General features: G+C 38.4%; 3 protein-coding genes and 1 long non-coding RNA gene across 8 annotated transcripts in view; 3 read left to right on the plus strand and 1 right to left on the minus strand.

Moving 5' to 3' along the window:
* The window catches only part of LOC137194205 (rabphilin-3A-like), a 38,444-nt gene extending 35,598 nt beyond the window's left edge, over positions 1–2,846 (plus strand). For all 4 annotated transcript variants that reach the window (XM_067605871.1, XM_067605889.1, XM_067605861.1 and 1 more), the window contains one exon: positions 84–2,846. In XM_067605871.1, the coding sequence (XP_067461972.1) occupies positions 84–214 (131 nt within the window). In that variant the 3' untranslated portion in view covers positions 215–2,846. The remainder of the gene's footprint in view (positions 1–83) is intronic.
* Positions 2,444–10,565, minus strand: LOC137194239 (uncharacterized). Its single transcript, XR_010930943.1, has 3 exons — positions 10,466–10,565; positions 4,616–4,696; positions 2,444–2,532 (listed from the first exon to the last, which is right to left on the minus strand). It is a non-coding gene; the product is annotated as an uncharacterized lncRNA (long non-coding RNA).
* Positions 3,851–11,586, plus strand: LOC137194198 (uncharacterized). The gene is made up of 7 exons (XM_067605848.1): positions 3,851–4,423; positions 5,717–5,849; positions 6,490–6,624; positions 7,210–8,171; positions 8,861–8,990; positions 10,942–11,061; positions 11,204–11,586. The coding sequence occupies exons 1-7, from the start codon at positions 3,937–3,939 to the stop codon at positions 11,382–11,384; spliced, it is 2,148 nt and encodes a 715-aa protein (XP_067461949.1). The 5' UTR covers positions 3,851–3,936; the 3' UTR covers positions 11,385–11,586.
* A 5,343-nt stretch (positions 11,587–16,929) lies between these two features.
* On the plus strand, positions 16,930–19,987 carry LOC137194243 (procathepsin L-like). 2 transcript variants are annotated; one of them, XM_067605963.1, is made up of 8 exons: positions 16,930–17,028; positions 17,315–17,419; positions 17,720–17,862; positions 18,035–18,232; positions 18,328–18,519; positions 18,925–19,090; positions 19,207–19,312; positions 19,545–19,987. In XM_067605963.1, exons 2-8 carry the CDS (start codon positions 17,320–17,322, stop codon positions 19,642–19,644), a joined length of 1,005 nt encoding a protein of 334 aa, XP_067462064.1. In that variant the 5' UTR covers positions 16,930–17,028; positions 17,315–17,319; the 3' UTR covers positions 19,645–19,987. The 2 variants fall into 2 exon arrangements, with proteins under 2 accessions (XP_067462064.1, XP_067462073.1); XM_067605972.1 differs by having other exon boundaries at positions 16,941–17,028; positions 17,319–17,419.
* Positions 19,988–20,719: the final 732 nt, after the last annotated feature.

Consider the following 20,719-nt stretch of genomic DNA (forward strand, 5'->3'; position numbering starts at 1 on the left):
TTTTAATGAAATGAGAAAAAAAAAATTCTCACCTGTTCCAAGACCTGGTTAACACCTTTCACACCTCCCCTCCTTTTTGACAGGTGGGTGTCAACTGGGGATTACTGCCAAAGGAGAAAGGCTGAAGCACTGGTATGAGTGTTTGAAGAATAAGGACAAGAAGATTGAGCGCTGGCACACCTTGATGAACGAGAATCATGTCGCTAGTGATTAACCACTTGCCCCCCCCTTGATATAGCATGAGCTAAAACTCCCTACTTGGTTAGCATTCATCTCCTAAAGCACTTTTTTTTCCATTTTATTGTTTTTAAAATATTCTTTCACTACCAGACGATCAAACAGGCACTGCTTTCACGCCTCCTTTCCTCTGATGTAGTATATTCTTCTTTCCTGTCTTCTTATTAACAATTTCTCTGCCTGTGCTGATACTTAATCTGCCTCTGGGACAACTCATGGCATAAATGAATTAGCGATTTCATTAATCTAACCAGGACATCTGTTAATGAACAGCTGCACAGACCATCATGCCTGTCAGTGATGTTATACAGTGTGCTGAACCTGACGCATTCCTCGCAAAAGAAAAATGAAGTTTGAAATTGCACTGGCGCAGAACAAGAAAAGCAATATGTTATGGCATCCGAGGTTGCAACCGTCATTCAAGCTCCCAAAAGCCTCGATTGAGCTCATGCCTGAAATTCATTAGACTGTCAGGGTATTATTTTTTGATTTCTCGTGTGATTACGTCACGCTGTAGTGTAACACTTGAACTGTATACGCATGCCAAGCCACAGACATAAGAGTACATGCAGCTGCACCTTTCAAATATTCCAGCTGTGCCCACTGTCTTGAACATGTTGTATATTTCCATGAAGAAATGTTTACATACTGATATGTTGCTCAGGTTAGGATAGAAATAACAGAAAGCTGATAATAGGCCTATAAGATGATTCGTAAATAAGTGGAGCAGGAGCTAGATGACTCTTTCATCAGTTGCTGTTAATTTGTGATTTAAAATTATAGCACACCTAGTTAAACATGGGGAGTTTTTATGTATGGTTATTTAAGCTGTGAAATTTTGAGTTTGTGGGAAGTATTAAGTGTGTGATTAGAGAAGCTGAAAAAGTGAACGCAATGTTTATTTTTTCAGTTTATTTCTTAGTTGTGATGAGAATTGGCAGGAAAAAAAAGGAATTTCCTCCTCACCTCTGCTCTTCTGAAGCTCGCGGTTCACTCTGACACCTCAGAGGTTTTCTATGGCAGTTTTTACACTGAACGCACACGGTCAGGTTTCTTACAGGTTTCCCTAACAAAATTTGCCTGCTGTACTTAACAGGGAGAGAAGGTGGAACAGGTTTTGTCATAAGTATGTGCAGCTTTACTTGCATGCACTGTGCTCGTGACTCTCGTGTGCCTGGGGCAGTCGTGGCCTGCTTTTACCTTAACATACCCTTTGCACAAAGCAGGGCCCCCCCTTTCCCCTTCTGCCACGCCCCCAATCATTCAAGGCTTTAGTGTGTGTTTGTTCACTAATCACAGCAAACCAAGGAAAGCACACCTTAACAAGTGGAATGACCTCAATTTATAAAGCTGTTTGCAAGTTATTCCAAAAACAAAGACAAAAACAAAAAATCCTATGCATGAAATGTCTTGTGGTTCAAGATATATGTACTTTGTAAGAAATTAACGCTATTGTAATTCCATTAATGTTTACACTTCTTCCCCATAACATTCCTGTCAATACTTTATATACAAAAGGCCATATTCTGCATGACTATGGTGACTATGGTGTAATCTGAATAAACTGGTCTGATAGCATCCACAGGATATAGGCTGATAATCTGATATCAACTGAGCACATCAACAAGACTTTATCCAACTCTACAAGTAGCAGACATTGAGATAAAATTAATTTACTTTGAATGCCACTTTCTGTAAACACACATTCAATTCTCTCCAGTGTCTTATTTTCTCTGCACAGCCACTCTGGCCCCATGTGGCAGTGATTCCAACACCTATCAGGTTTTTTTTGGTTTGTTTTATTTTTCTTTTCTCTTTCTTTTTTGTTATATTTTAGTGGAAGCAATTACGGGTTGCTCTTTATCTGAGGTGGGTAGTTAACGGGACACAGGCCTACATATGCCAAACCAACTGTTTAGTCTTCATCCTTGAAGTCTTCTCTTGTCTAAAATGGAAACATTGTGCTTGGAAACACTTCAGATAGAGTATGAATCTCGCCGTTGTGTTGCTTGTCCATGTTTGTTTTCGAATGGGGTCAAACACCCTCTATGACTGTTGCAGTGGGAGTTTTATGCCCCTACAACTTCTGAGGGGGAGTAATGAGCCAATTACAGCCTGGTGCATTAGAATGACAGAATGACTTGCTTGGACAGGTGACGTAAAGGTGGAATTTGTGCCCTGTTGGACGTGTTTTCAGGCGGAATTTTTCTTTTTTTCAAGGAACGCTTTACGATGGGAGGCATCTGGCACTGTCTCAGTCCCGCAGAGTCCCAAACTGGGCTAGTTCCTTAGCTTCTAAGAGATGAGAAGAAAAAGAGAGGGGGAAAAAAAGAAGAAAAGGAGAAGAGAAAAAAAGAGGAATCAAACATCCATTAGTAGCATCATACATAAATTATATTCAGTATTTTTTTTTAATAACAGGCTTCTGAGCAAAACCCATAGCTGTCTTCTACTTGATTCTGCCAGTTCAGTGGAATGTTTCCTGGTTTATCTGTATTTGTACATAGATAGTGCATGCACTGGAAATATGTATGTTTGCAAATAACTTTGCATGTAAAGATTTTGCAGAGAGTTTACACAGATCAATAAAATCTAATGGAAACTGAAAAGCCTGCTGTGATTAACAACTTATTGGGGTCAAGCAATGCCTTTGTGGAGATTTTCACATAAGATGAAGTCAGATGAAAGGGCAGCAGAATATACTGTAGAGTATTTGACCAGTGGATTAGACAATGGTGATTAGATGAGCAAAAATAGTGACTGAAAAAAGTAAGATATGATGTAGAAAGTAGTATGAGTCCTTATGTATCTATTAATGTTATTAATCTGGTTAGTGCCATTATTGCACCAATCATCTTTATAAAATCCCTTCTAGGCTGTAATGACTAGCCTTTATGTTTTAATCCAAGTATCTTTAAATAAACCATTGAGTCAAAGCATCTACATACCACATTGGTTGTCAAAGTGCGGTCCAGGACCCCCTAAGGGTCCCTGAGGGGGTTCTAGGGGGTCCTCAGAAAAAAGGGGAATAATTTATTTTTTACTATACTTCCATCCATAAGTAATACAATGACAGAATGTTTGACTATTTTGTTCATGAGTTTCATACACTTTCTGTAATAAAACATCTAAAACCAAAAATCCTATCAGTTTAGGAGAACCACTGCCTTAGTGTGCATTTTTGTCCTGTTATTCTTGCTGCTAACTCCTAAATGTTAGGACAACACTGCAGCTTTCGTCCTGGATGTCCTCTAGCTGGTCTATTAACCACATAGTCCCCTGAATGTCCAGGGGACGTCCCCTGTTCGCTGTGTAATCATCCCTGGGAATTGTGGGCCTTGATTATGGTGTTTAAAGCTGGTTTGTAACTTCCAGGTTCCTTGCAAATGACGTTCTTGTCTAGATGCAAATTTATATGCAAGTGTAAACCCTGTCTAATCAGACCATACACACACACACACACACACACACACATACACACATACACATACACACACACACACACACACACAGGAAGAGTGAGGAGTGTCATGTTTCTGCCGAGCCTCCACATCTTCTGTCCAATAATAAAACCCTCTCAACTCAAAGCGGGAGACACACATGCAGAGACGCCTTTACACGCCGGTCGGTGCACAAAATACACTCTTGCTGCAGTTCTTCTCTAAACAGGACTAAAGCCTAAACCGAATTTACACTGACATGCAAAACAAATGTTTAGACCTACTTCAACTTGCTTTTGTCTTATCATTGCTCAGTAGGTCAGAAGCACAAGATGTGATCGGATCCGGTCACTCTTGTGTCAGATCAAATCCCGCAGAGGACGGACAAACGCGCATCACTTTTCTGAGAGAGGACACGGCCGGTGCGCGCTCCCTGTACGTCACCCTGTGGTCCGAAGATATGCGACTGGTAACATGCGAAATAAATTTCAATCCACTCGTCATGGAAAGCTATAGTACCCTTTGTAACAGAAGCAGTCAGGAAATCACCCAGCGTTTTATTAATGTCAGCATGTTGCTGGCTCTGGATGCACCCTGCGCGCTGAATTCCAGTGCGCCAAAGATCACCAGGCGCACAAGAAGAGATGGACGGGAGGAGAGAAAAAGTCGAAGAAAACGCGCCTGGACTTTCCCAGGGACACTGTGGTGCGGCACTGGAAGCAAAGCTGTGCGATACGAACAGTTAGGTGAGGATGATGAACTGTTCTTTTTGTACCTTTTTTTTTCATTATGTGCATGTAGGAGGAGAGGTAAACCTCAGTGGTCAGATCAGAGGAGAGATATGAGAAATGTGTAACTGATACAAATCTCACAGTTACACTTCTAAATTACATAGTGCTGAGATGTCAGGGGCTTCTGAAAGTATGTTAAATACAAACCTTCAGGGAATGTTAGGGGCCCTCTCTCCAGTTATTTGCTCCAGGACTCATCAGCTCTCACCTCACAAAAAGCAGCACTTTCTAGAATGTTATCAGGAAATACAATTATTATAGGTATACAGTGTTTATTATACATTTGCTATACAATATCATAAAGATCGAAGTCACTATGTACACATATTACATGAATATCGCTGGTGTTTTATTGGAGATAAAATACCATAACTGATCCATTTTCAAAGAGTCATAGGAAATTTAAAAAATGTAACTATAAACTCTCTACAGATAAATAAGTCATTAGTGAGATGAAACATGATGTGAATAAATGTTTCCTCGTATATTTGTGCACCTGTGTGACAATAGTTTTTTTATCAAATTGAACTGGGCTGAAGAGATGTCAGTTTAGGTTGATAATTTTGATGTAAAAAGTATGCTAGTTAACTATAGGGCTGCAATGAATGATTGTTTTCATTATATATTAATCTATAGATGATTTACTCAATTAATTGATTAATCGCTATCATTTATAAAATGCCAAATCATGAAAAATATCTGTTATAGCTCCTCACAGTCCAAGGTCACAGTCTCAAAAAGAAAAGCATTGAATGATAATAAAATGAAAAGCTGAAATCAGCATTTTTTGGGCATTTTTGTTTAAAAAATGACTTAAATGATTATTTGATAATTAAAATAGTTGCAGATTAATCTTCTGTCCAACGATTAATCGACTAATCGTTGCCGATCTACAGTGTTAGTGTGTTAGGACAAATTCAGGTTTAATTAAAATTAAAAATTTTTGAATGTAATTGAATATAAGATGTAATAAACACAATGTCAAGAGAAATAAGAATGAAATTGAACTTGCATTAAGAGGAAAATAAATTGAAAGTCTTCAGGACATTTTTTATAAAGTAGTCACATAGAAAAAAAAAGATGTGCTCAGCAGGTTCTTTAAATTAAAAATCTTGGTTTTACGATCTGTCAGCAGTCAGCAGCTTTACGATTTTAAATCAGGTAAGTGATCTCTGCTCGCAGACTTGGCTGCATGTTAAGTGTCCTTCGCTACGTAATTGATTGACGTCTTGTTCTTTTGCTCATCAGGCATGTTTGAGAGTGCTGATAGATGCTGCCGTGAGCACGACCACTGCCTGCATATCATCCCAGTTTTTACAGTGAATTATGGAGTCTTCAACTCCAACCTCTTCACCGTCTCACACTGTGACTGTGACCAAAGGTGAGCGTCCCCCCTCACGCCCCCCCACTCCTGACATTTAGTTTCACTGCCCTGGTTAGAATGGTCAAGAAAGGACAGACCTCCTCTCAGGCTGAAGTCATCTGGGGTTGGTGTGGTTGTCAGTGTGTTACATACCTCATATCATATAATTTTATCAATATGCCAATGAATGTCAACCGATTTAAGAACCTGGGACTATATGATATCACTATTCATCCAGGAGTAATAAATACATCCCTGCAATCAGCCCTCTGGAAAAAACTTATGATGTCAAGAGTGAACACGTTGCTCGTTATTTTTGTGTTTACTGGGTGGGAGCATTACATTCCTCCTTCACAATCTATTATTTAAACCTGCAGAGATGTATGTTTTATTCACATTTCACATCTAGTGCTGACAGGTGCATGTTTAGTATATTTATCCTCTAACTCTTGGTGTTCATCTGTAAGTAAGTGACACACATTTTAAGAGTTCTCCTTCCTGCTGAAAGGTTATCAGCCATTTAAAAACTGGACTACCTGAAAGGTGTAGACAAAATGAAGCGGGATTTAAGGATATTTACATGCCATGTATGTTCATTTTGACTGGACTGTCTTGTACTTTTAAAACCTTGGTTTCATGTTTCTCTGCCCTTCACCAGGTTTCGACAGTGCCTTCTTGGTGTGAATGATACCATTTCCAGTATGGTGGGCTACAGCTTCTTCAACATCCTGCGGGTTCCCTGCTTTGAGCTCAAAAAACAAAAGCGATGCACTAAGATGTACTGGTGGGGAATGTAAGGGACATATTGAAAACTGCTGCTTGTTTTAACTGCATATCATTAGACCACCTATGTAGAATATAAAAGTAAGTGCAGCTTCACAAAACTTATTCAGTGGAACAGTACATTTATTGTTATATGGCAGCAGATGTGCCCCTGCAGTTCAACTGAAGAGTCTGTCTTGTAATAACATGCCTGATGCTCTGCCAAACCCGACATAAACATGAAACTGTGTCACACCTCTGCTGTGTTTCCACAACTTTATCTATCAAACAAATGGTCTTATAAACAACAAGTGATTACTGCTGAGCTGGTTTTTCCAGCATTAATGACACTGTACTGACAAAGTCTACCATAATAACTATAATTTAAGATTTGTGTGTGAGTAAGTGATTCTTGAATTTCCACTGCATTACTGTAATTACCTTCCAAGGAAAATACCATATAATGTGCTTGAAATGACAGGAAGTTTACCTTTTCTTAATTGGATGAATATGCTAGGAATGTGGCCAGTATAAATTAAAAATACAGCATAAACTGCTCTTGAGGTTTTCTCTTCCCATGACTGGATTTTAACATGCATTTTTGTTGTCTTTACAGGTGCAAGGTAGCCAAAGAGGCTCCATATGCTGTCTTCAAAAACCCTCTTCCTTATGACACCACTCATGTTACAAGCGAATATGGAGACAACACTGATAGCAACATGTCAACAAGTAGTAAGAGGCAGCATGTCACTGAAAGCCCTGAGATTATTCTGCACAGAAAGTCACCTAAAGGTGAACATAGATGTAAATCCAGAGATCCACCCAGAGGAGACACTTTCTACCGCCGAAGGACAAAGGGGAAAGGATGTAACAGACGCCAGAAACTGTCTACGGTACCACCATCCCAAAGGGCTGACACAACTACTCCTTCAATGAAAGCAGGTCTTATGAACACTTCTAAAAGTAGCACATTGGTATTAAATAAGAAAAGAATTGTAAAGAAGAAGAGGACCAGAAAAGGCCTGTCACCTTACTGCACACAGAAAACCCAATTTCTATCACAAGCGACCACAAACTCCCCTCGCCAAACAACATCCACAACACAAAGCACCCTAGCTTTGACACAGAGGCCAGCACTTCGACAACACTTACCAACATCCATCACAGCTGCAGCCAAAACCATCAAAAGACACAAAAAAACTCCAAAGAAAAGTTGTTGCTGTGGATCCAGGATGCATGCAAAAGGAGACATTTTTCGGCCTCATTGTAAACATTGTCAGGAACAAAAAACAACTGTTAGACCCTCAACAGCTACAAATGGATTGACTGTCAAAGTGACGCTAAGTAAGACAACAGAATCACACAAACAAGACACCTTGAAAGGACTCTGGACTACAGCTACTTCTGCAACGTCCGTCACAACAAAACTAAAGACAGCAACCTCTTTTCATAAGGATGGCAAGGATTCCCATCTCCTGTGGACTAACACACGCCAGGAGCCTGTGGGTAAAACCATAGCCCAAAGCATCCATGCACAGAGAAACATGAGAGAAAATAATGCATTACATAATATGACAGGTGAGTGTAGGCAGCTGTTGATCCCATCGCATGGGGCCTTTTGGAGTGCAGCATAAATTGCAAGTAATTATGATGATACCAGGGATCGTCATGAGTCGATAATCAATGAGGTGCATTACTGCTAAAACCATCAATGCTTCACTTCAGTATAAATGAGCTAAAATGAAGTCAGGATCTGACCATCAACCAAACACTCAGTAAAATCAGTGAGGGTCACCTGTCAACCTGCTGGTAACATTTTGAGCTGATAATGTTTGAATTTGTCCCAATGACATTTATCATTTGAATTTGAGAGTCCAACATTTTATAAGTGATTGAGCACTATGAGCACTAAACTATGTATTTATTACATTAATTAATATTGCCAGATAAGCAATAATGCTGCTAGAAGGAGGAAATGTGGTGGTAAGGGCCCACAACTTAAAAGACCTCACAAAAATTCCAGTGGGATTACTAAAGTCGCTCAGGGTATTAATTTTTTCATTGACCTCGAGCTACTGAGCTATCTAGCTCTGCCCCCTGCAGGTGAGACAGAATGCTGATAACACCACCGATGATAACTTACTAAAAGATTCAGAAAGTAAAAAGTGTTAAGCTTTTGTAGAGCAGAACAACATCAGTAAGCAACTTAATTGCTCAGTTTAAGAAATATACATTAAGATTATTTGTGTTTATTCTTGGTCCTGCAGACAATCAGCTCCTGTGTGAAAGCCTCAAATATCTGGATGAATGTAAATACAAAATCCCTCCTTTGGAGAAGAAGTATGATCTACAAAACATGGAGACAAAGACTGCCTACCACTGTGATTGCACCAGCCGGTAACATAACTCTTACATAACTCTTTGCTACACAACTTTTTGTCTTTGTAAAAATAAACTTATCATCATACAGTCCCCTCAATCAGGTGATTATATTTAAGCAGCCTATATCAATGATCATTTTTCTATTTTCAGCAACTGACAAAAAAAAGGAATAAAAAGATCTGTCGTTTTCAGACCACTTTGAGTTGGCTCAGTCCAACCTGTCGCAAGAGAGAGACAGACAGACAGAGTGGAGCTTTTCCTCACAGCGTCAAAGTGTCTGAATTAACAGTCAAGTTGTACAGACTTCTGCCGAATACTTTGCTTCAGTTTCAGTTTCAGTCTGACTTTGAATGGAATTATTTTTAAATATGATGACACATCGCTCCGTGTACTGATCTCTCATCCGGCTGCTCTGCGCTGTGCTTTCATTATTATGATTATTCTCTCATTTTCTCATACAGGATAAATGAGAGCTGCAAGTTTACTCTAAGGGGCAGCAACATTACAACTACATCAGCTAATGGTACTAATAGCTTCCACTAGAACCTGTGTGTGGGATTGGAAATAGATAGTTGTTGTGAGACCATTTCATTGCACTTTATTGCAGTTGTGAGACTTTGAGGACGGCCTTGCGAGTATTGAGAATAGCAACCTTCAGGTTTAACATTGTTTTACCAGGTTTAATTATACAAGTTTAACCTTGCAGATGGCTTAGTAGCCTGCAACTACTAACATTTTAGACTACATAATGTTTTTATGAATATCAAGTCAAATATAAAATAGCCATTCTTCTAATAATCATTTCCTGTCCTGTCCAATCTAACTAATCTCGACTAGTGCAGGTGGCTGTTTCTAGACTTATTTCTAGACTTATTTCAGGTTAGGTGGTATAGAAATGCAGGAAATTTGAATTTAAATTACAAGTTTTTTATATAATTAAGTAATCCTACTTAATCAGACAGGCCTCTGCTCTACCGCAGTAGAACAGGGACGGATATTTTTAAAAATGGGTATTAAAGAAATATTTGATAGATTCAGAACATTGAAAGAAAAATTAATAACTTCTTGCTTTGTGTGCCTTGTGTGTTTAGCCACAATAGTTCAGTGTAACATTGAACTCACTCCTGGAAACAGCTTTACTATGTAGTCCAATCAGGCAAAGGTAATACAAGCTTTACATGGCTTTAATCAAGTTATTACCCAAATAATCCATTATTAGTGTATTTTGCATTCCTGAGTTACTTCCAAAATGAGAAAATGAGAAGTCATGTAGATAGTTTCAATGAAACACAGGAGGGTTTTTTGTGTTGGGGTTCTTATTGTTGTGGAGCCATTTGAAATCATTAAGAAGCTGTTTCCAGCAGAGTGTCCACATTCTCTACAACAATGGAGGGAGTACAATGGTATAATAAACTGTACTGTAGGTATATTTGCCAAAGCTATTATAACAGGACCAAGATTATAAAATAACAGAATTTTCCTTCAATTACTTAGCCTTGGTTGTTGTATGGTTGCTCCTAGAAGACAGCAAACATTTAGACATGTCATAGCAGGAACACTGCAGGTGAAACCAATAACTAACGACGGGTGCATTCCAGTTAGGTTTACCACTTCCAGGGCCTTGATACTCTGCAACCTACAGTATGTCAGCTTATCATTTTAGAAGTGATAGCATGCTACACTGCTGTAATTTAAAGTTTAGTTTTGTTTACATTTGACAATGGATTGTGACTCCTACCACAGTCTGTAGCAGCAAATGTATGCAAAGACTATTATTACCTACCTACCTCAGTCCTTTCTATAAGGAACGTCTTTCTGTTTCTTTGTCTGTGTCTCTGACTCACACACCACTCTTCATATGTCACACTATATATTATTTCATTCTCTACATTGTCTTATTTCCCACCTTTATTTCTATGTGTGAAGTTCTAAATGACTCCTGCTTGTCTGTTTGTCAATTTTACAGCTGGGCTGTTCAGATTGAAAGCTTCAAACAACCAAGTAGTGTCTCCTCTCTCCTGATGGATTTCGTCTCTCAATACTGCTTTAAACTGCCAAAGAAGAAAAAACACCACAGCAGAAAAAGGTTTTAAGCTCTGATAAGCTTATTCATGTTATTCTCAGACAACTTTTGGTTGCAGCGGTGCCAGTTTCCTGTCTAATGTGTTGTGAAATGATTATTAGTTTGGGTTCTGTTAATGATTTTTAAAAATATGTTTCTTTTCTAGCTGCTGTGGAGGCTTCACTAAAGCCTCTGACCTACTTCAAGCACTCAAGAAGATAGAAGAAAAAGACACTGCTGGAGTGCGAAATTCAGGCAATGAGAGAAAAAGAGGGATTCCTGTTCGCCTTTATAAGCGATGCCTAAGGCTGGAAAGAGAAGCTAATAATGTGACACAGCTCACATGATTATAAACTAAGCTGCAATGTACAGCAACAATGAATTGTATAAGCTTTACATTTCATGCAGCATTTTCGGTGTCTCTTTGATGGTATAAATGGCAGTGTGTTTGAAATATTCAAGAACTGAAACACTTGAATATTGTAATATTTTTCTAAGTAATGCCATGGATGTAAATTTCATGTATTTATAAATAACTGGAATACAAGACTGTTGCAATAAAGTTTTATTTTTCATTTCTAATTGAATTGCGCAATTGATTTAAAGCCATGTGTTAAGGGCATTTCTGCAAATGATTACAGGCTGGCATCTATTATTATACTAGTGCAGTGTTCAAAGTTCAAAATGTGTTCAAAATGTGCCTGTTCGAAACAGGCCAATTGTTTGTTATTTCTTAAGAACTTCATATATATGTATCAATTGACAAACGTATCAATTAAAATGATAAGGATTTAATAAATGAAATGGTTTTAATCCAGACAGATACTTCACCAGTGAAACTAAACTGAGGCTGAATCATAGAAGCAGTTTACAGCCTTCCATTGGTTGATTCTGCTGCCAATCAAGCATGTCTGTGCTCCATTTGGCTAGTTTTACTGTCACCGCCTTTGTTTTTCTTCTCTTGTGTGTGCTTGTTCTTCTCTCTCGGGCAGTTTAACTGAGCGGGGCACGAGCCTTTGTCCCACTCAGCAAGTCAGTGCCCAGAAGCCCCGCCCCACTTTGATATGACAATGTTTATATCAAACAGCCCCATTGCATTCAGACATAGAGCTGAGCAGCTTGCTGTTTACTTGTTTATTCAACGTTTATTAAATGTGACATGTGTCCAAACAACTTCCCACTCGACGCTGCACTTCCTTGGGTCCTCAGCAGTACACCCGCCCAATGTGAAGTTGATTGGATGAACAGTTCTCCAGATATGCGATGGACACACATACAGACAGACAGACAGACAGAGATTCCTTGCTTTTTTGTCAGATGAACCACAGTGTCTGTTCAAAACATGCCTGAGACATCCTGATGTAAGTTACACAGTTCAACAGTAGAGTTTAAGTCTCTTAAACTTTTTCAAGTCATTAACACTATGAATGTAATCCCACTTCTGAGGGTTGCAATGGCAGAGTGGCGCTGTCCGTATTTCCATTCATTGACTCCACGGGCAGAATAAGAGGCAAATCAAGGTTGTTTATGGGATTTTTTTTATTCATTTCTTGAGAACAACTCATCCAAACAACTTCACACTCAACACTGCACTTCCACCTGCCAGGTATGAAGTAGACTGGATGAAAGGTTCTTGAGACATGCAAAGGACAAACAGACACATGCAAACAGATTCTTTGCTTTACATAGAGAGATGACTGGAATAAACACATTATTCTGTTACATGTTATTGTAGTGTGATCTACACCTTCTACTTATTTTGTAATAAAGTATAGTACATCTATTATTACATTTTAAACAATTTTTCCTGTTTCATGTGAGCACTGCAACCTGTTCAATGGGCACCTCATTTGTTTTTTCTTGTGTTGTGTGTTATTTCCAAATTCAAACAAATTCACATCCATTCCTATCGAACTAGATACTCATCTCCTCATAAACTGTCACCAAGGCCATTTTTCAGGAGTCTGGGGTACCAATTTTATGGATTTTTTTTTGTCATGGGATGTATAGAAATCTTATGCAGTGTTTAAAAAATGTTTTTGATTATTTCTCTTCCCTTGTCTTGCTTTGCCTTTTACTTCCTTGTACATTTCTATATTATTATGTAGCCACGTATACAGACCACAGTTACCACATGTAGGTTTCCTGCCTGTCCTGCGCTTTGTAAGTTTAGCTTAGTTTATGTGACATTATGAGAAGGGGAACATTAATTCATAGTTTAGTACATGTATGTCAAGGATGACATCGCAGTGTGCAAGTCTTACTTACATTGTGGTGTAAAGATACTGTAGCAAAACTGCAAGAGTACAGGTTACTAGGACTCCTGGACTCCTCCTCACCTTGACGTATGTTTTAAATTGTATGATACAAATTGGGTGGTGGTAGGCCAGGGGCCAGGGGAGAGGAGAGATGAGTGTGTGGTATGCCACAAGGGTCCCTGGCTGGGAAAAAACTGAATTGGAATTGCATAATTTGAACTTGTATTGTTTAACTTGAATAATTGTATTGAAAAACTGAATCTGAATAGCATCACTAATAGTTTGGAAGTGAATTCCAGTAAACTTGAAACTGAAAGTAATATCATGAAACTGAATTCAGTTGCCCTGAAACTGTATTTGATCCTCACTGAAAATCCAACTCTCTATCATTTATAAAACGTCAGAATGTCCTGAAAAATATCCATTATAGTTCCCCACCACCAAAGGTCAAATCCACAAATGTCTTGTTTTGTCTTACTGTCCAAAACCCAAAGATCATGTATGACAAAGAAAAGCATTGAATGATCACATATGAGAAGCAGCTTTATTCTTTGGTGTTATTTATTATCATTATCATCATTATTATCATGTAAAAAGTTCCCCAATAAATAACACTTATAAATTTAAATAGAAATGGGAACAAACATCTGACCAGTATTATCACTTAGTACAGGAGTTGCAGTTATCAGATATAAAATGATGGCAGTATGGGTTTATCAGTAGGCTGTATCTATTCCTGTCAAAACAACAGCAAATAGCTTGTGTTTGCTTTAGTTACGTAATCATTAGACTGTAAATGAGACCTTGTGCGTGTGGCTTCCTGGCAGCTGGGGAGCAATATTTGGAAAACTGTTTAGAATTAAAAATTACAATTTGGCTTTGACAAAGAGTAGTTTCGGAAAAACCCTTGTTGATTCCCCCATGTACTGTACTGCACCCAGAGAGACATCGATATAAGGAAGTGAGCATTATCAGTATCTGACATTACCCATACTCAGTGTATGTAGTGTCCATGCACTGTCACCAGTCATCATTAACAGTAAGACAAACCTCAAGGTGATCCACATTTTAACCTCAAAGATAATGGGTCATATGACTGGTCATTGGTGGAAGTCTTATGATACAATGACTATGCTACAAAATACAAGTTCATATTCAAAACTATTTGTCTGTTTATTTTTCTTGATCCTAACAAGGCGTCTAAACAAAAAAACAAATTCATTCATTAAAATCTCAAAATTTACCACCACTCATATGAAACCATGATGAAATCATAAAAATGAAATCATAAACACAAAAACATTGCATAACTGTGTGTCCTTTGACTTGCATTTCAGATAGTTCATGTGTCATGTTATAACCTAACATAATAGTCGTGCAAGCTGAAAGAGACAAAAAAACAATGACATGCAAAACTACACGAGGTGCATGATGTGGAAGTGGCAGTGTAAATCATGCTTTTTTTTTCCCCTGTGCAGTTTGTCGGTTTCAATTTTGCCTTTGCAGAACCTGTCAGCCTCCCCAACAGCACACACATGCATCTCAAGTATTCATATGCTGTGTGTGCACTTAAATGTAGGCGTGTACTCTATGTGCTCACATGTTTCACTTCAAGCTCTTGTTTAAGGCCATGCACACAAGCACACAGAAACCTTGATCTATGAACTTGATGAGGGTTTTTTTTGTATTTCTTACTGAGCTGACTCATTACCTGATCTTACTTCACTGTTGTAAATGCTTTATAGTACAGAAGGTACATCACAAACTGTATATCAGCATAAACTTGCACAAATTCACAATAAAACCCACTATCAGCTGTTCTCTCTACAGTACTTTTACACTACAAGCCAACCCTTTTTGTTCCAGTGGCATGCTTCCTGTGTTCACAAATTTCCAATTGCGGCACGCACCTAAAGAGTTAAAAACATTACAAAAGATTACATACAGTTTGAACTGTATCCGAGTAACTTAAAAATATGGAATCACTTAGTTTCTGGGTGAAACTTGAGCTAGATGGACAAAAATAAGCAGAAAAGCAAACGCATAGAGCTGTTGGTCAACTATTCTGTGTTTTTGTGTCAGTCTTTAAAACATATACAGCATTACCAATATTGCCAAACTGCGGTAATATATCCAAAGCAGGGGATTTATTGATTTCCGTTGTATGTATTGTTTATGCCAGTGTTTGCAGCAGGCAAACTATTTGCATACTTTTCATAGAAATGACCCCAAGCATGTGTACAAACACTACTGTACTGTACCCGCTGTGAAACACGAGACAAGCTAATAAGAGTTTAATGACATCTGTAAACTTTTAGCTTAGCTTTCAGTTTTTCCTCATTTCACAGCATTTTTATAGTCTAAAGAACTGTCATGACAAGAAAGCCTTGTGACAGACAGAGAGAAAACAGGGAAGAAAGCAGGCCGCCGGGGCAGAGCAACCATCAGACAGCAGTTACAACATCAGAATACCATAGTCTTGCTTTTATTCTACTTAGAGTTTAAAACAATCCATGTTCTTGTTTTCATGAGTGACACAACTTAATAAAATAAATTCTTGAGCTCACTGACATCTCCCAGTTCTGGTTTCTGCTTATTCAGTTTCATTCAGTCTCCAGTTTGCATACGTGATGTGAAGTTTACTATTTGTGCTTTTTTTCCTGACAATGAAAGTTCCTGACAATGACGGAAAGGTAAAACTTTCATAACAAATCAAACTTGCAGTCAAGCTGAAAACAGGATGTGTGTGTGGGAATAGAAAGGAAGTCTTGAATAACAGTCAATGGAAACTCTCATGAATCATAAATCACATAAGGAGTTTATAAAGTGTTTGCATGGTTGTATGTTTGTGTGTGTGCATAATATTACAAATATTACTACAAAATCTTAAACAAAGTACTCAAAACTCTTTAAGTTTCTCAAAGCTAATTATAATTGTCGGAAATTGTTCAGTTTTATTTCAACATTCAACAAGGTTTGTTTAGTTTCACTATGTGTCTGATACAGTCAATGCAAAAATACTTCAATATTATGTGAGAGATTCTTCTAAGAAGGAAAAATGGGTGTTAGCCAAAATACCACCTACATTTCCGAGAAATCAAAACACTTCCATCAGAAACTTACATATTTTCCATGGCACACTTTATTTAGTAATATCTCATCTGAAACAGGTGGCACATGCATATGCTATTGTCTCTCTATGTCTGTTTTGTTTGTTCTTTTAGAGGAATCCCCATCACTGTTTGACTGGAATCAGAGAGAACTGGAGAGAACACAAATTTGCAATACTGTTTTTTCACATGAAGGCATCACACTTACACACAGAAAGCCACACATACTCATACTGTGTTTCTTCTACATATGTAAATATATATATTTATAATTTCTAAGAAATTTCTAAGAATCTGAGTAGCTGATCACATTCTCAGCATGTGAACAGAGCAATTCATGACCCTGTTGTTCCTTGTTTTGCTTGAGATTTAAAAATATTTTTCCCAAAAGAATGACATGTGAACTTCTCATAATGCATAAGTCACCCGTTCCCTATTTCAATGATTGACTCTCTTTCTCTTTTTTTCTCTCTCTCTCTTTATGAGCTGCTGAAAGCCACCTGACTGAACAAACTGTGAGTCATAAATGTAGTCAGCTATATAAGAGTGCCTATTTGACACAGTCCTGCATTACCTACAGGTAGTTTAACCTCAACCTTCACAGCATACACCGACAGACGCAGGTAAACAACAACAACACAGACAAGCCCACACACACTTCCTGTTTTGCAGGTGTATTAAGAAGAAACAGAGAGTCATACAGATGAAAAAGAGTTTCAGAGAGAGATGAAAAACACATTCAAAGAAATCGGGAAATAGAGATGATTTAAGTAGTAGAGTGCATGTGACATCCAACGTCATCACTAAAATGTGTCTGAAAGTGAGCTGAACTGAAAGACTTCAGTCTTAACCTGTCTGTTTCCTTGCAAGTCACACAGGATCTCTGTGTTCACTGTGCTTGTGTGTCAGTCAGGATGAAGCTGCTGCTGGTTGCTGCTACTGTTCTGGCTGCGGCCAGCTGTGCCACCATCTCTCTGGAGGACCTGGAGTTCCACGCCTGGAAACTCAAGTTTGGTGAGACACTAAAGACAGACTGATTTCTTTTATTGTGGTCTATTGTCAAATACAGTAGATCTTGGTTGATTTTCTGTGAAGATACTGCCTGTAAGACCATAATTTGGAGAGTAATGTTTACTTATTAACACATAATTACACATCTAAATGTATAATATAAAATGATCTTTATATGACTAAATGTTATACTGTATGGCAGCCAATAAGAGGAAATCTCTTAACTGGAAAACTATTTCAACAATTAATTATTAATCACTGATGATTTTCCTTTTTTAAGTTATATTGTGCTCTCATTGGCAGGAAGGACCTACAGCTCTCCGTCAGAGGAGGCTCATCGCAGGCAAATCTGGCTCAACAACCGCAAACTGGTGCTGGTGCACAACATCATGGCTGATGAGGGCATCAAGTCCTACCGTCTTGGTATGACCTTCTTTGCTGACATGGTATGAAGAGAAAAACAGAAATGTGCCTGATACTGTTTACTGAATTCATCTCCTAAATTTGTATCAGTTTCAAACAGAAGAAAAGTGTTTATCATTTGGTTGCAATCAGCTTGTGAGGATAAAGTGAATGAAATTTCGGATGAAGACCTTAACAAGTGTTCCTCCTCACCAGGAAAACGAAGAGTACAAACGTCTGATTTCCCAGGGCTGTCTGGGCACCTTCAACGCCTCTCTGCCTCGCAGAGGCTCTGCCTTCCTCAGGCTGCCTGAGGGAGCTGATCTGCCCGTATCTGTTGACTGGAGGGACAAGGGATACGTCACTGACGTCAAGGATCAGAAGGAGTGCGGCTCCTGCTGGGCCTTCAGTGCAGTATGTACAACTTTATTCATTGTCCTCTCCTGTAGTGATGTAGGAAACTGTACACAAATGTTTTCTGTTTACAAATTCACTTATCCCTCTTCCAGACTGGCTCGCTGGAGGGTCAGAACTTCAGGAAGATAGGGAAGCTGGTGTCTCTTAGCGAGCAGCAGTTGGTTGATTGCTCTGGTGACTATGGCAACATGGGCTGTGGTGGAGGCCTGATGGACAATGCCTTCAAGTACATCATACAAAGCGGAGGAATAGACACAGAGGACTCCTACCCTTATGAGGGAGAGGTAAACAGAAATTATTTTGTTGACTTCATCTGGATGTAAGACATAATCTTTAAATCAGCCATTTTATATCATCCATATTTCCATTATAATAAAAAGCAGTGTTTAGAGAGAATGTGAAGATACACTGTTAGATGGGAGTGATTTTTCCTATTATGCAAATTAAATACTTCAGTTAGTGTTCAAGGCTTGTGAAAATTATGGTCCTCCATGTGAGAGATGTACAAAACTGCCCTCTTGTGGATACTCAAAGACATAAACCCTGAAGCAGTCCCTTAATACAAAGCATACAATGACCATTTCATGGACTTAAATCTTTTAAGTTCAACATTTTGACAATGCAATAGGCAGAAAATGTTCTCTGTTGACACTTAATCACCAGTTCCATCATGTGTCTTTCTCAAATAGGATGGAGAGTGCCGATACAACCCTGCCACTATTGGTGCCAAATGCACAGGCTTCACTGATGTGACACAGGGTGATGAAGACGCCCTGCAGGAGGCTGTGGCCACCGTTGGACCTGTGTCAGTTGCCATTGATGCTTCTCATGCATCCTTCCAGTTCTATGAATCAGGTGAACAGTTTTATTTTGCCTTTAATTGAAAAATATTCTTATCAAATGCAAAAATAAATGTGTTTTTTGTTTTTTTTTAATATAACCTCCTGTCTAATCTGTGTGTGTGTTTCTAGGAGTGTATGATGAGCCAGACTGCAGCAGCTTAGAGTTGGACCATGGTGTACTGGCTGTAGGTTACGGCACTGAAAACGGAAATGACTACTGGCTGGTCAAGAACAGGTAAGGTTGCTCATATTTTAAATTGTTGGTTGCTCTCTTGCTAACTGTTTACAGCTGCCAAAATGAATTGAAACTCAGTCAGGATGCTGTCAACCTCTTAAATCAAACATCATTACTTTACTTCTATCAGCGTACACATCATTATGTCTCTACATACTAAGTAGTACTATGATTATGATCCTGTTTTACATATAGCAGCTAAATATTGTTGGTAATTTGTGTGTTTCTCTAGCTGGGGTCTAGGTTGGGGAGACAAGGGATACGTCAAGATGACCAGGAACAAACACAACCAGTGCGGCATTGCTACTGCAGCCAGCTACCCCCTGGTCTGAACAAGTAGCAAGGAACTTAAAAGTCCTCCTTCCTCCTTCTGTCTGACCATGGAAATGCTATTTCAACAAGTTTAACTTTTGGGTGTCTGCACAGATTTACCTTAACCTACCAGTGATGTTTATTGGATGTACAGGTCTAGGACTTTTCTCAGGGAGCAGGAGAACAGTGACACTTAATTTAATTTAATTTCATAAAAGTTATGGTAAAAAAAAGTCCTTTTGTTGTTATTTGGAAGTTGGTAGCTGTGATGCACTTTTAATAGAATAACTTTGTATATGAAGATGTAAATAAATATAAAGAAATAAAATGTTTACATTAAGAGATTAAAAAAATAAACATTAATGTGTTTGTGACTGTGTTGCATTTATTATCCACAGTTATATTGTTGGCACTCTGCTGATGCTCTGTGGCTTATAAACAATGCTGTGGTTTCCAGATGTTAGAGCTTTGCATGAATGACAGAAAAGTGGGGCAGTGCTCAGTCAAGGGCTGTTCAACACTGAATAATACGTCTGTTACTTGTACTTGTTACATGTTGACTAGATGTTTTAGATACCTTGATCCTTATTGTAACAATTACAGTTGTTAATCGGCAACGTGAATATGGCATGCTTTGTTTGATTCTCAAAGGTATATAATAATGTAAATCAGTCATGTAGATTTATTTATGCTTTCTTGATTTATGCCATTTTATTGTCAGTGTAAACAAGTTCTTATTTCTTGCTTTGTTCAACTAAATAGCAAAAAGTATATCAGTCAAAAAATTTCTGCAAACAACAGGTCCTGATGCCATAATAAGTATCAGCAGCTTGTTGTCACAGTATTATGCAAATAAACAGGATACACCTAATGTGTATCTTGAAAATATTGCTCATTACAGCAAAAGGTAGTAAAAATCACAGGTCAATATAACTGTGACAGGAACATACCTTTTTATAAAAATGATAAATATGTGCTCACATAATTACAACTGCCTCAGGAATCCCAGTGTAGTTGAAGTAGCTCCCTGCACTGTTAATTTCAAAACTGTTTGCCCTCAGTCAAGGCTTATGTGTTTAACAATACATTTTGCTC

This window comes from Thunnus thynnus, chromosome 2 (assembly GCF_963924715.1).
Source record: "Thunnus thynnus chromosome 2, fThuThy2.1, whole genome shotgun sequence".
NCBI lineage: Eukaryota > Metazoa > Chordata > Actinopteri > Scombriformes > Scombridae > Thunnus > Thunnus thynnus.

Excerpts from the sequence above, each read along its gene's own strand:
- LOC137194243 (XM_067605963.1), top strand. The coding sequence starts at position 17,320 with ATGAAGCTGCTGCTGGTTGCTGCTACTGTTCTGGCTGCGGCCAGCTGT. Across the intron at positions 17,420-17,719 it reads CGCCTGGAAACTCAAGTTTG|GAAGGACCTACAGCTCTCCG; the intron begins GTGAGACACTAA and ends TCTCATTGGCAG. Across the intron at positions 18,520-18,924 it reads CCTACCCTTATGAGGGAGAG|GATGGAGAGTGCCGATACAA; the intron begins GTAAACAGAAAT and ends TTTCTCAAATAG.
- LOC137194198 (XM_067605848.1), top strand. The coding sequence starts at position 3,937 with ATGCAAAACAAATGTTTAGACCTACTTCAACTTGCTTTTGTCTTATCA. Across the intron at positions 5,850-6,489 it reads CACTGTGACTGTGACCAAAG|GTTTCGACAGTGCCTTCTTG; the intron begins GTGAGCGTCCCC and ends GCCCTTCACCAG. Across the intron at positions 11,062-11,203 it reads AAACACCACAGCAGAAAAAG|CTGCTGTGGAGGCTTCACTA; the intron begins GTTTTAAGCTCT and ends TTTCTTTTCTAG.